General features: G+C 44.7%; 2 protein-coding genes across 5 annotated transcripts in view; one reads left to right on the top strand and one right to left on the bottom strand.

Annotated features, from left to right (window-relative positions):
* ADGRE5 (adhesion G protein-coupled receptor E5) overlaps positions 1–8,865 on the top strand; it is a 48,874-nt gene extending 40,009 nt beyond the window's left edge. For both annotated transcript variants that reach the window (XM_044453649.1, XM_044453648.1), the window contains 6 exons: positions 253–470; positions 919–985; positions 1,618–1,709; positions 2,063–2,231; positions 2,755–2,862; positions 6,371–8,865. In XM_044453649.1, the coding sequence (XP_044309584.1) occupies positions 253–470; positions 919–985; positions 1,618–1,709; positions 2,063–2,231; positions 2,755–2,862; positions 6,371–6,403 (687 nt within the window). In that variant the 3' untranslated portion in view covers positions 6,404–8,865. The remainder of the gene's footprint in view (positions 1–252; positions 471–918; positions 986–1,617; positions 1,710–2,062; positions 2,232–2,754; positions 2,863–6,370) is intronic.
* A 387-nt stretch (positions 8,866–9,252) lies between these two features.
* The window catches only part of DDX39A (DExD-box helicase 39A), a 12,138-nt gene continuing 7,347 nt past the window's right edge, over positions 9,253–14,043 (bottom strand). For all 3 annotated transcript variants that reach the window (XM_044453650.1, XM_044453651.1, XM_044453652.1), the window contains 6 exons: positions 13,209–13,327; positions 11,394–11,525; positions 11,118–11,227; positions 10,734–10,878; positions 10,234–10,381; positions 9,253–9,535 (listed from right to left, as the gene is read on the bottom strand). In XM_044453650.1, coding sequence (XP_044309585.1) covers positions 9,519–9,535; positions 10,234–10,381; positions 10,734–10,878; positions 11,118–11,227; positions 11,394–11,525; positions 13,209–13,327 — 671 coding nt within the window. In that variant the 3' untranslated portion in view covers positions 9,253–9,518. The remainder of the gene's footprint in view (positions 9,536–10,233; positions 10,382–10,733; positions 10,879–11,117; positions 11,228–11,393; positions 11,526–13,208; positions 13,328–14,043) is intronic.

Raw genomic sequence — 14,043 nt, 5'->3', positions numbered from 1 at the left:
TTGCTAGAAAGGCAGTTTGCTTTGCAATGTCGAAGTGTAGCACCCATTTCACCAGCTGCAACTGAGGGTACTGTGGCTGGATAAATCTCTCATATCAACCACCTTGCAGAGCATAGGGTCTAGGCCGACCTCCTTGAGGAAGAGCTTCCCAGAGGTATTTGGAACTTGACCCCTCCAGACTGAGACCCTTAGGCCGAGTCTTCGTCAAGCAGCTGCTTCACCATCTCCTCTTGGTCCTGTCTCCCCTCCCAGATAGCATGTGCCATAGTGGCTGGGCTGCTACATTACTTCTTTCTGTCCGTCTTCTGCTGGATGCTGCTGGAGGGCGTGGAACTCTACTTGATGGTGGTTCAGGTCTTCAGAACACACTGCCTCAAGCACTGGCACATCTTCCTCGTGGGCTATGGGCTACCAGCTGTCGTGGTGGGCATCTCAGCTGCTGCAAATAGCGAGGGCTATGGCGGCAAGAAGTGAGTCCCAGGGTTTGGGCATGTACCCCTGTGGGCTACAGAATACCTGCGCCTCTGAACCCAGGTTACCTATTTATAGGCCACCTATAATTGCAGAGGCTTTCCTAGGCGGCTTACACGGAATAGCAATGTGCAGAGCTACGTGGCACATTAGCAGCTATGAATCGATACTTGTGCCACACAGTTGTGAGTGCAAGGCTAGATTTGCCCTTAAAGCGTGAGAGCCGAAATCATGCACCACTCCCATTTCAAAGCACCAAGCTGACAATGCCACAGTCACTGTGTACTGATTGACCATTCTGGCATGATTGGCAGCAAGAACTCTACTGCTGCAAGTTTACGTGAACTAGCGCACATTTCTAAGGAGGAAGGGGAGCAGATGTAAACTGATGTGGAAGATACATAGGAATTGCTACCTGCCTGAGTGACCCTTTTCTCTTCCCCACAGCTGCTGGCTTGCAAGGGAACGTGGGTTCCTGTGGAGCTTCTTGGCACCAGTCGCCTTCATCATTGTGGTAATGGCTAATGCATTCCCAAACCATCCCTTTCTCCTTCTGTTGGATGCCACCCTAAAGCCCACCTGTGCATTTACTTCAGAGTCCTTACCAGTCAAATCTTTGTCAAAGCATCAACTGCTGTTTGGTGTACTTTTATGCACCTTTGGATACAGTGGGCTGTGTGCTGCCAAGTTGGTTCATGCCAGTCAGGCTGTGAATGCTACTGTTTCCTATTGCATCCTTTGCCTAGAGGCACCAGATCCGATCCGCCATCTTGCGTCTCATCTGTTGTCAGCATCTTTGTCAGCATCTCCCAAACGATGGCTGCAGAGACGCAAGGCCAGTGTGCAACTGGGCCTCATTGGACCCAGTTTTATCTCCACCCAGTTCCCAGGAGCCTGGCTTTCCAAGACCAACTATTTTTTCATCTTGCCAGTCAGCTTGACAGTAGATGGATCTCATCACTTATGCTAACAGCCTATCTAATTCCATACATTCAATTTGTCTTGCACAGCTCAGTGTTTTTCCTATTTTTGATCTGCATTTTGGCCCCTGTAAGAGAAATTAGACAAACTGTGATGTCTACATTTGGCGTTTGTACAGCTCTTATCTCAAAACCATATTAACATTCATGTCACATGTTTTCATAGGTCAATGCCATTGTCTTTGTGATTACAATCTGGAAGCTCTCTGAGAAGTTTGCTGACATCAATCCTGACATGAATAGATTGAAAAAGCAGAGGTAAGCAGCCTCAGAAAAAATGACTTCTCGGAGTCTAAGAAGTCAGGAATTAATTAATGGAAAAATGCTACAATATCCCCTCCCATGCAGGAGTAGCCACTATCTTAGCTCCATATGATAATTTGAATGCCCCCATCCTGGAGGAAAGCTAATTTTTTAATTTAATTTAAACATTTCTATGCCGTCCTTTGCAACAAGCCTCAGGACAGCTTATAGGATGAAAAACATTGTTACCTACAACTAACATTGCAGGCCCTGTTTAGTCCCATTTGAAGAGAACTCTTCCCTGTCCCTGTAAGATGAAACATTACAGCTCCCAGCATGATTTGTGACCCAGCCTTTTTTTCTTGCAGGGTGCTCACTATCACAGCCATCGCCCAGCTCTGCATTTTGGGCCTCACCTGGGTCTTCGGTTTGTTTCAGTTCAGTAATTGCACCCTTGTCATGTCTTACATTTTCACCATCTTCAACAGCCTGCAGGGTCTCTTCATTTTCATACTGCATTGTCTACTCAAGCAACAGGTACCTGCAGCAAATAAGCAGGCCCTTTCCCTAAGCTGCAACCCTCTACAAACTTACCTGGAAATGAACCCCCTTAGATAGATTCAGGCTTATTTGCAAGTATTTGGGGCTTATTTGTGCATAGGACAACTTTATATCACCCAGGATGGGTAACATATGGGGGGTGGGGGGCATTTTTGCTTCTTGCCCACATGACCTGTTGCATTGATGCAAACTTTTAAAAATGACACCTGGCTTGCCTGCAGTGCACCAAAAGAGTCAACGCTTGCAAGCTATGGAGCACCAAAGGGGCTAACAATGGGGTCAAATGGCCACTCTGGATGCCTTTTTTTAAAAGCATGTGTTCATCCGCTTGCTTATGGTTCTGTGGGGCCACATGGGGCTTACCCTGCTCTACATGTTTGGCATTAGTAATGATGGGCTGGTATCTGAATGAAATGTCTGACTGCTGAATTTGTTTTGCACTGGAACTGAGCACCCTAAGAATAACTGCATTCATTTGGAGCCTGTCTTCTCTGTGTAGGTGCGCGATGAATACTATCGCTGGTTTTGTAAGGGCGGATTTGGCAAGGTACATGGCAGTGACAAGTATTCGGACTTCACCTCCATAGCAGGTTCCAACACATTACGGGTAAGACAAAGCAACGGAAGGTGTGCATTTCGGTCTTCTTGATGGGGCTTCACAGATTAATCAAGTCTTTCTTACTGGGCCTGTAGCCACTCTGCAGTGCTGCAACACCACCTTGTCCCTGCATCTGGCCAGGACTTCTGCAGGCCTCTGGCACAATCCTTCTCAAAATAATCAAGGGGTCAAGCCTGGAGCAATTTTTTATTTTTTCTTAGCCCTCCTCTGAAAGCTTCTGTTGAACTAAACAGAACCAGGAGAAACATATGCTCGAAGTAATAGTTCCACCAAACAATAAAACTGATAATGTGGTACATTCACTGGCTCCACCAGACCGAGCACATAAAGCAAACTAGTAACTATGGCCATGGAAGCATTTTGGTTTTGTATAAGCTTCTACACTCTTGCTCTCTTCAAGGGTTGGGCTTGGGAAGGAGGCCTGCATCTTCTTTGCCATATGCCTGCGTACAAGTTACAAGACTTGAAGGGATAACATATATGACGTATACAAGAATACAACATACGTAATTTAAGATATATGAGGTGTACAAGGTGTCTATAGAAAGAGGATTACCTGTACAGTACAATGAGAACATATGTGAACAGGAAAAGAACTATTAATTTAGACATGTAAATGAAAGGAGTTGTTGTTGTCGCTAGTTGCAAGTCGCGTCCCACCCATCGCGATCCCATGGACAACATTCCTCCAGGCCTTCCTGTCCTCCACCATCCCCCAGAGTCCACTTAAGCTCACAAAATGAAAGGAGTACAAATAACTATTTATTTGCAAACCTCAAATCTGTGCAGGAAGTTGCAAGATCGTAGACGCAGGAGAAACAGATGCTCATTCAAAAGAATAGGCCTGAACACAAATCTCGATGGGAGTGCGTGACAAACCTAATGAGAGGGGAGCAAACACCACTGCTGTCCAGTGCAGAGCATCTCCTCCATACAGCAGTTCCCCATCAGCCACTGAGAGGCAGGGCTGCCATTTGTGCACCTGATATCTGGTCCTTTAGGCATCCCAAGCAAAATAGCATTCAGCATAGATCAGTGTGAAATAACCTTTATGCCACCTCTTTGTGCCAACCCAGTCACTGAACCTGGACTGGCCTGATGCAGCATAATTCCAGCTACAGGTTAACTGGAACAAATATATTATTATTATTATTATTATTATTATTATTATTATTATTATTATTATTATTACATTTCTATGCCGCCCCTTGCCGAAACCTCGGGGCGGCTTACAACATGATAAAATACATTGAAATACAATAGTACATAATAAATTACCATTAAATATAACAATACAAAAAATACATTGATTTACAAATACAAAATTAAAATTATCAGTATAAAATAAAAATATAGGAGGAGAAAGAGAAGGAAGAAGAAGTTGCCCAGGCCAGATCATATGTTTTAACAATTGAAATGATGTTTAAATAAAAAGGTCTTTACCTGGCGCCGAAAAACCAGTAACGACGGTGCCAGGTGGACCTCTTTGGGGAGTGAATTCCATAGGTTGGGCGCCACCGCAGAGAAAGCCCTCCTCCGGGTACTTACTCTCCTAATTTCTTTCATGGAGGGTTCCCGGAGAAGGGACTCTCCCGCAGATCTCAAAGGGCGGTCGGGCATATACGGACGTAAGCGCTCGTTCAGGTAGCCAGGACCCAAGCCGTTTAGGGCTTTGTAGGTCATAATCAACAACTTGAATTGGGCCCGGGCTTCAATGGGAAGCCAGTGAAGCTGATGGAGGACTGGAGTCATGTGAGCATAACGCCCCGTCCCCGTCAGCAACCTGGCAGCTCTATTTTGCACCAATTGAAGTGTTCGGACTGTCTTCAGGGGAAGCCCCACGTAAAGCGCGTTACAGAAGTCTAGGCGGGAAGTCACCAGCGCGTGTGTCACCGTCGCCAGGCAGTCATATTCCAGGTAGGGGCGCAGCTAATTAATCAGCCGAAGCTGAAGGAAGGCGTTCCTTGCTACCGCTGTCACCTGAGCTTCCAAAGAAAGCTCCGGGTCGAGGAGTACTCCTAAGCTGCGGACCTTATCCCTAAGAGGGAGTGTTGCACCATTCAGGACCAGGTCAAATCCACCCTCTCCGAAACCCGATCCGCCAACCAACAGGACCTCCGTCTTGTCTGGGTTGAGTTTCAGTTTATTGGCCCTCATCCATTCCCTTACCTCGGCCAAGCACCGGTTCAGCACAGCCACTGCCTCACCTGGATTAGTAGAGAATGAGAGGTAAAGCTGGGTATCATCAGCGTATTGATGATTCCGCAGCCCACACCTCCTGATGACCTCTCCCAGCGGTTTCATATAGATGTTAAATAGCAGAGGGGATAGAATGGAGCCCTGTGGTACCCCATGGCATAGCTGTCATGACGTAGAGACATGGTCCCCCAGCACTACCTTCTGGAATCGACCGTCGAGATAGGAGCGGAACCACTGCAAAGCAGTGCCTCCAACCCCCAATCCCGCAAGTCTATCCAGAAGGATACCATGGTCGATGGTATCGAAAGCCGCCGAGAGGTCCAGAAGAACCAACAGGGATGTACTCCCCCTGTCCTTCTCCCTGCACAGGTCGTCGTACAGGGCAACCAAGGCAGATTCAGTACTGTACCCGGGTCTGAAGCCGGACTGAAAAGGATCCAGATAATCAGTTTCCTCCAAGAGTGCTTGGAGTTGTCCCGCCACCACTCGCTCCAGCACCTTGCCCAGAAACGGGATGTTGGCCACAGGTCTATAGTTAGTGGCCATCTCTGGATCCAGTGACGCTTTCTTCAGGACCGGTCGTATTACCGCCTCCTTTAAAGGGGCAGGCACTCGACCCTCCCTCAGAGAAGCGTTAACCACTTCCAAAATCCAGGTCCCAATCCCGTGCTTGGAGTTATTTATTAACCAAGACGGGCAAGGATCCAATAGGCAAGTGGTGGGACGTACTCTTCCAAGCACCTTGTCCACATCATTGGGCCGCAATAATTGAAATAATTAATATATGTAATGGTTTGAGTGGAAATCACCCCAATCACTTGCTATTATTTGTTTTAAGCCTGCTCATTAAAAGGAAGGAGCTTGTATAGTCTCATATCACCAAGTTCCAATCAGGGAAAAATTATACTTGCTTCAGAAGGAAAGAATAGCACCAGTGTGGCGTAGTGGTTAAGAGCACAGGACTGGGACTCAGGCAATCGGGGTTCTAGTGCCACTTAGCCACAGAGTCAAGTAGATGACATGGCGCCAATCACAGACTCTCAGCCCAACCTACCTGACAGGGTTGTTGTAGTGAGGATAGGATTGAGAAGAAGAGAATTATGTAAGCTGCCTTGAATTCCTTAAAAAGAAAAAAGGCAGGATATAACAATGAGAGAAAGAGAGAAATATTTGTGAACTATCAGCCAAACCAGCCAACCAACTTTCTGCTGTAAAGGGACAAAAGGAAATAGTCTCCTGGTAGAGGTAAGGTGCATTTCAGCTGCTTTACTTGCATTCTTCTTCATCTTTCCTACAGGCAAACAAGTCTTCAAGTGAATCTGGAGTATAGCAGCCCTTTGCAGAAGCTCCAGGAATGCTGCATTGCAGATGACAAACACTTATTCTGGTGGTCTCTCCACTAGAATTATCTGCTGGTACAGGCCTTTTGCAACAAGGACAACAAAACTTCCAGAAAGCTGTGTAGAGACCTACCTAGCAAGCTCAAGCACTGGACAAACGCTCTTAAGATATTGGCACAGGCCTCTTCAGCAAGGGGTCTCTTTTCCCTTCTTGCTCTTATTCAAAACAAAACGAGATAGCCTAAGTTTGTAACTAGGTACTTGCACATATTACACTTTTAAAGAAGCCCTTGCAATGGAAATGGGTTAGCTCTAGCAAGAGTGCACTGCCATGGGCCAAGCAATTTGTACCTCAGGAGGTGATCATCAGAAATAGGAAGGAAATAACCAGTTTGCTAGCTGCAGCAGCTAGTTCTGAGAATCGTCCATTCAGTGAGTGTCTAGTTTGCTTGCGCTTCCTCTGTGCATAAGTCTAAGTTGTTGACTGCAGCACAAAGAAGTCCAGCTGGAGATCTAAAAAGGGTACTATGTGCAAAGCCTCATAAGCCGGAACATGGGCCTCAACCACCAGTGGCGAGGGTGGTGCCACAGAACTTCAAACTATTTTGACTGTTCCCCTCAGCCCTACTTGACTCTTTTGTCCAAAGGTTAGCAAAATAGTGAAGTTTAGTATTTTGTGAGATAAACAATGGTCTAGAGTCTACTACAGGTTGCAGGTGAGCACTCGTGTCTAAATGTCCCCCCATATAAACACATCTGGAAAATTGGCAAAGGCAAGGCTTGTACCTAGTTTTCTATGTGCAAGGATTTTTTAAAACAGAACTAGTCAAGCAGACTTCACTTGGCAATCCGCAGCACAGACACAGGTTTGCTGCCAGGATTCAAGTGGGACACAACAAGCCCTAGGCAAGCTATGAAGCAAAGCTGCCCGGCCCTAAGTGCTGCTTTTTGTGCACCAAGGAATCTGCCGTATTCTCAGAATTTAGCTGCAACCCAATACTGTGATATTTCATGGCTTGTTCATACTTCATATATTTGTGCAGAAGGACTAAAATATGTGACTGCATCATCAATTGTGAAAGGTACCTTGATGAATTATGCATATTGTTTCTTTATACTGCTCTGAAGTAGAAGCCTAATGCTTTTCTGGTCATCACTGCCAGTATTTTAAAGAGTGCATGTGTAACATACAAGTGTGTTCTTCAGCCCGACGTAGCTCTTTTGCTAGTACCCATACCAGAGTTGAAAAATTATCAACTGCTTCTCCAAATGCCTTGTAGAACAAGGGAAGAATCCAACACAGAGACCAACAACAGAAGTACTATCACCCAAGTCATAAGCTAAGCACCCTACTTCTACTCTTGAAAAGGTTCTCATACTCCCATTTCTTTCCTGCCCCATAGTTCACATTTCTTCTGTTCTGTCCCTAGAATTTTGCATAGTGGCAGCAAATATACAAGGAAGATGATACCACACACGAGAAATATAAATGTGAAGAATCTGTCAAACAGCTGAGAGCCTCCTACACAAAGACTAAATAAATAAGAAAAAGACAGATTTCTGGAAATGGCTACCAAAGTTAATGAATAGAATTATACTGGTAGTTTATACCAAATACTAAAATTTTACAGTGTTGCCTATCTAGACTAATTTATTAAGGGCCATTTCTAGTTTTGCCAAACTCCTGTTCTTGAGCCAAAGATTTGTCTATGCATACTCCCAATTCCAAATGCACTTTATTTCTAGAATTCTGCCACTAGGTAACCCATGCAGCCAGCACGATACAGTTAACAAATCTAAATTTGTATACTATTCAGTGCTAGCTGAGAGGAAAGAAAGAAGGCTGTATAGCAAAGTTTAATTCTGTGCTGCATTCCTTACTCCATCCATCAGATGGTTGCTTTCAAACCTAGTCTTTCAAGTAGCTCAATTTTGCACTATTATAGTCTGTGAATTCGTTCTTGAAATAAGGGAGAATTCAAAATGTATAAAGTAATATTCCTGCCATGAAACATGCACACTCCAAGAGTGCCTGAAAATAAACATGTTTGCAGGTTAGCTAGACATATTTGCACAACAAAGCCTTTGTTCCCCTGTAAATAGCAGCTCTTATTTGAAGCACTTGTTTCTCAACCATTTTTCCTAATATGTACATTGAATTAAAAGGTATTTGGAGATTCTGAGCTATACTGTCTTTCAGAGCAAGTAACTTGGGGAGTGGGTGGCAGAGGAAAGGCATGTCAATACTAAGGGAAGGAACTCTCATATAAGTACAGTCAGATCGGCATTCTATGATGCTAGGTCACTTGGCAAAACAAAGGACGTGGCCTCAGGCCCTTCACTGCTATGTGATATGTGACTCTTCAGAAAGCAACCTGTTCCATGAACATGTACAGGAGTACATGGAGGCTCAAGCAAGGAAAAAGATATTAAAGTGTTCATATCCTGTTTACTCCTTCCCCTTTTCTCAAACAGCAAAAATTACAGCTTCTTAAAGACCTCTACCTATATTTTCTTATTCAAAAGACATTGCAATATCAAACAAATTAAAAACAAATCTCAAAGCTACATGAGGTCAAAAGGTGCAGTAAAGAAGGATGCAGGGTATTGGGCATTAGCAGCAAAAAGTAAAACTAGGGTAGTCTGGCGAAAGTCAAGTTCCTGACAGAGCAGCACAAGTAATGCAAGTAGGCAAAGGAAATGAAGGGCTGGGACAGCAAAAAAAGTGGAAGATGTAGGAACAAATGAAGACCACAAGAATATATGTAATCAAAATTTGAATCGTCAACAGAATTTCATACCAATAACAAGTCATTATTCCTCAAGAACAGCCAGAAAATGACATTTTAAAAATCCATTTATTATGAAACTTAGCCACAGGGGCTTACTATTCAGAAAATAGAAACATCTAATTAAAAAAGCCCCCAGGCTAGCATGAGGCAAAATACTATCCAGGCAATTTAAAAGACATTCATTTTAAGATCAAACACCCCATAGGTTTAACAGTGCGTTTCAAAAAAAAATGATATTCATCTGGCTTCAATCAGGAGATAGAGGTGCAGTTTACTCATCTTCTGGTGCCACTCTGAGATCCAAGAACACACGCTACCGGCTCTGCTCAACTACAAGAGACAAGACAACCACTTAGTAACTCTCCCTAGCAAAGCTGAGAACTGCAACAAACACCTGAATGCTGCCCTTGGCTCCGGAGCCGGCTACATCCAAGCTCTGCTGCAAGGCTTCAGTTCGATCCCTAGGACCTAGTTCACAAATGCCTGAGTGGACATGCTGCCTGCAGCATACATGCTTCTACTACACAACCCATGATTGACTCCTTCACAGCTTGCACAGCATGACATGCAAAGCTGGACTGCTGGAATATTCAGGGGATAAATTACCCAGCAGTTAACCCATGGTTTGGTTCTTGGGTTGACAGCCTGGTTGTTTAGCTCCTAAACCCCAGTGATGCAAGTTCACATGTCATGCTGTGCAAGTTATGCTGTAGAGTGGAGGAGGTGCACCTCACTTTCCAAAGCTGGAGCTAAAGTCTGCTTTCCAAGCACTACCTGTCAGCTGTTACCATAAGGCCTCAAAACCATATTCGTTTTAGATACAGAGGAAGATCTACTCAGTAGGTTCCTTTTCTAAAACCAGCCCAGTCTGACTTCGTTCTCTACAAGGTTCCCAGAAACACAAGCAGATGGGCTGTATCTGTTCTCTGCACTGGTTACTCTGATGTTTTTCCTCAACATTTAAGCAAAATATATTAAAACATGTCAGTAGGAAGAGAGGCCCACCCAAGTTGCCTTCCAATACATACTATATGAGGAGATGTCTATCTCTTCAGGGAGCTCAGCTACATTGACTTCAAAGCGATCCTGCACATCATTAAGGATTTTGGCATCACCTTCATCTGACACAAAGGTAACAGCCAAACCTTTTGTGCCAAATCGGCCAGCTCGGGCAACCTATGGAGAGAAGGATGTATCAAGGATATACAAAAGAGGCTTCTGTGCAGTCTCTGAATCCACTATCAGAGGAAAGGAAAGACTGAATCATCCATTCAGCCAGCCCCAAATAACCATCAAGGGTATTCATGATGGAGTTGTGTCCTGTAAGAGGTTCAGAATACAGAGAGGCTGTTTCTCCAATCTAAAAACCTATGCAGAGTGGCATTAAACAGGGATTTCAGTCACTGGACTAGGAACTAGGCAAGGCCAGCAACTGCTACCAGCTCCCTGCCACAGCCACCAGGGCAAGGCATCAACAAGCAACTCCCAGGGGGGAGAAAAAGTATGCGAGCCATTTTCTCAGCCTCACCCTATGCAAGTAGGTATCAGAATCCTCAGGCATGTCATAATTGAACACTATGTTGATCCGCTCTATGTCCATCCCACGGCCAAACAGATTCGTGGCCACCAGGATTCGACGCTGGAAGTCCTTGAACTGCTGGTACCTAGAGAGCCTGTGAAGAAAAAAAAAGGAAAATGGCAGACCCTCCTCAAACCATTACATAGCTCTCTTCTGGAACTGGGTGCAACACAGCCTGCAGGCTCCAGGCAGTATGTTCACACATGCACACACCTGACTTTCTAGAGTTCTTTTTTCCTTAACACACCGAAGTGACAAATAAAAATTGGATGCATCTGCTCAGCATTCATGCCTGGTGCTTTATTAGTGCCTGCCCTCTCTTGCCATACCCACCTCTCCTCCTGAGACATGCCCCTGTGAATAGCAATGGCTGGAAAGTTCTGCTCAACCAGAAGCTGAGCTAATGCCATGCAGCGCTGCACTGACTTTACAAATATCACAACCTACAAGAGATGGGAAGAGAAAAAGTGCATTTAACTTGGGAAGCCCAGGAATCCCCATTAGCCCTCTCAGCCCAGTGCTTAGCTGTTTATGAGCTCACTTAGTTTTGAGCCCTACAGCTGAGATACAGCTTAGGTGCCCTGGTAGCCAGCCCTGCCCTCCACAGACCTGGTTAAACTCCAGTACGTCCAGCAGGTCAAAGAGCTTGCGGTTTTTCTCCGTGTCCTTCAGCTTCACGTAGTACTGCTGCAGGCCATGCAGCGTCAGCTTAGTTTCATCATCTACAAAGACCTCCATGGGCTGCAGGGAAGAAAGTCAATGTCACCTTTTATCAGCAGTGAAAGCAAAATCCTCCATCTCTATCTATCCCCCTCACACACCACTGTTGTTTTGAGTTGTACAGCTGTTTCCAGCACTACTTTTTGTTTAATTGATAAATGAAGAAATATCAAATTCCCATAGAAATAGGCATTATTCTGATTATCTCAGTAATGGTTATGAGGCTGGGGGCAGAAGAAGAGATTCTGCAGATGAACTTTCAAAAGCTCTTTCTACTAAGCACTGGAAGAGAATTCCCACAACTGCTAATTATCCACAAAATTGGTTTAAGTGCCCAGTAGCAGAAAAAACTAACTAGAGAGTCATTTATTGTGCACTTCAAGCTCCTCAGGTAAACAATCTCTGATCCACAGGGGAAACAATGAAGGAAAAGAAACATGCAGAACTAGGAGATCAGCTCCAGCACAGCTCTTCTTTAGGATTTTGAACAAGGAGCAGTAGTGCTCAGTACATGTTCTATTTTGCCTGGAGCTATGCAGGTGTTGCAGTAGTACTCCAACTATCATCTTATTTTTCCTGCATTTTGTGCCAACTTTTCTTTGCCTGCCATGGCATTCTAATTTTTGGAGAAATAAGCAGTTCATCCTTTCAAGCACGCAACTCCACAGCTCGGTAGTGAAGTATGCATGTGAAAAGTCCCAGGCTCAGTCCCTGCCATCTCTGGCTAAAACCATTTCCAAGAAAAGGAGGGCCGTGACACAGAGCACGGGAAAAAATGCACACGGCCGGAGCCGGTGATGGGCAGGGCCAGATCCCCAAAGGGCGCAGTCTGTAGCACTGCATAGCTCTCTGTGCCACCCCATCTCTTCCCTAGCTCCTTGCCTATGAGCAAGCACACACAGAAAGCCAGGAGTGAACAGACGCCTGGCTTGCAGGTGCTATTTGGTTCTTTGGTAGAACCTCGAGATCAGCCAGAGTCAGAATTAAAAGAATTTCACGCCCAGGCATTCTTCTGAGTGCCAAAAGTGCATGGAAGCTTCCACACAAAATTCAACCTCTCGTGGCATTAATCCTGCATTCTTTTTGGTGCCCGGACGAAGCCTGTCTCTTTGTCCAGGAATTTTATATTTGTATTTTTAGCAGGTTTAAATATATTGATATTCAGGTGCCATATAGTTTTTATATTATATATTGATTCTCGCACACTCTGCCCTAAAATTCTCTTTCAAATGAAGGCAAAGTCTATTTTTTATAAATAAAAACCGAGTGTGGCGTAGGAGACAGAGTGTTGGACTGGGACCTGAGAGATACGGGTTTTAGGTCTCCCATTCAGCCATGAAGCTCACTGGGTGACTATGTGCCAGTCACTGCCCCTCAACCTCACGGTAAATGCATGCAAAATTCTTGTGAGGATAAAATGGGAAGAAAGACCACCATGTATGCTCCCCTTGGGTCCTTTGCACAAGGAAAAAGGCAGGATATAAAAGTAATAATGAACAATACAAATTCAAGAAATACAGAAGAATTTCCCTGGCAAGATTATGGTAAAAAGCTAGGAACTGAAGCTACGCCTTTGACTAGGCTGCAAGAAAGGCAAACTGCCTCCAGAGGGCCCCTTTTCCTAGTGTGGAAGGTTCTTCCATGGACCTTCCATACTAGAGCAACTGAACAAGTAAAGCATAAGGCGAGAAGTTTAGGGCTTACATCCTGCATGAACTTCCTGCAGACAGGCCGGATCTCCTTGCTCAGGGTGGCACTAAACATCATACACTGCTTCTCATGGGGTGTCAAACGAAAAATCTCCTGCACATCACGGCGCATGTCTAGAGAAGTAAGAAAAGTCAGGTTCCCAGTCATTCACCAAGTTCCAGATTTTCAACACAGGTATGCACCAGCCAAGGTCTACTCCCCTTCCCGTCACACAGATCCAATATAACCTTTTCCTACCACACAACTCAAAGACTAGGGATAGAACCGTAGGTTCTAGCAAGAAATTATCGCCAGTTTTCTCATGGAGCAGTTATGAACATTGAGATGCCTGAAAGGATCTCTCCACAACAATCTACCTCCTGTAAGGAACAACTGGCATTTTTGACTGCAATTAGATATCCTAGATATCTGCTCAGAAGGAAGCCACATTTAGTTCTGTGCCACTTTCTCCTAAGTGAGTGTGTATAGAATTGCAGCCTCAGGGTGTGATCTGGTGTTATACAATGAGCCCAAAGAGATTCTGACTTATGTACTAACTCCTCCCCCTGCATGAAGATGTTACAGACAACCATGGTATGGCAAGCCAGTCTTTTTTGTCTGAATAAATACGGCAGCCTTTTCCAACCTGTTTGCTCCCCCGATATTTTGAATTACAATTCCTATCATCCCCAGCCAACATGGTCAGGGATGATGAGAACTGTGGTTCCAAAACATCTGAAAAGTGTCAGGTTGTGCAAGATGTAGGTATGACTTGAATAAATAAATTCAATAAATTTATTGAGAGAGAGAGAGAGAGAGAGAGAGAGAGAGAGAGAGAGAGAGAGAGAGG

The sequence above is a fragment of the Varanus komodoensis genome, unplaced genomic scaffold (assembly GCF_004798865.1).
Source record: "Varanus komodoensis strain SLA01 unplaced genomic scaffold, ASM479886v1 scaffold7_1, whole genome shotgun sequence".
Classification (NCBI taxonomy): Eukaryota; Metazoa; Chordata; class Lepidosauria; order Squamata; family Varanidae; genus Varanus; species Varanus komodoensis.
Note: the sequence above shows the minus strand (reverse complement) of the source record. Positions and strands in the feature narration are given on the sequence as shown.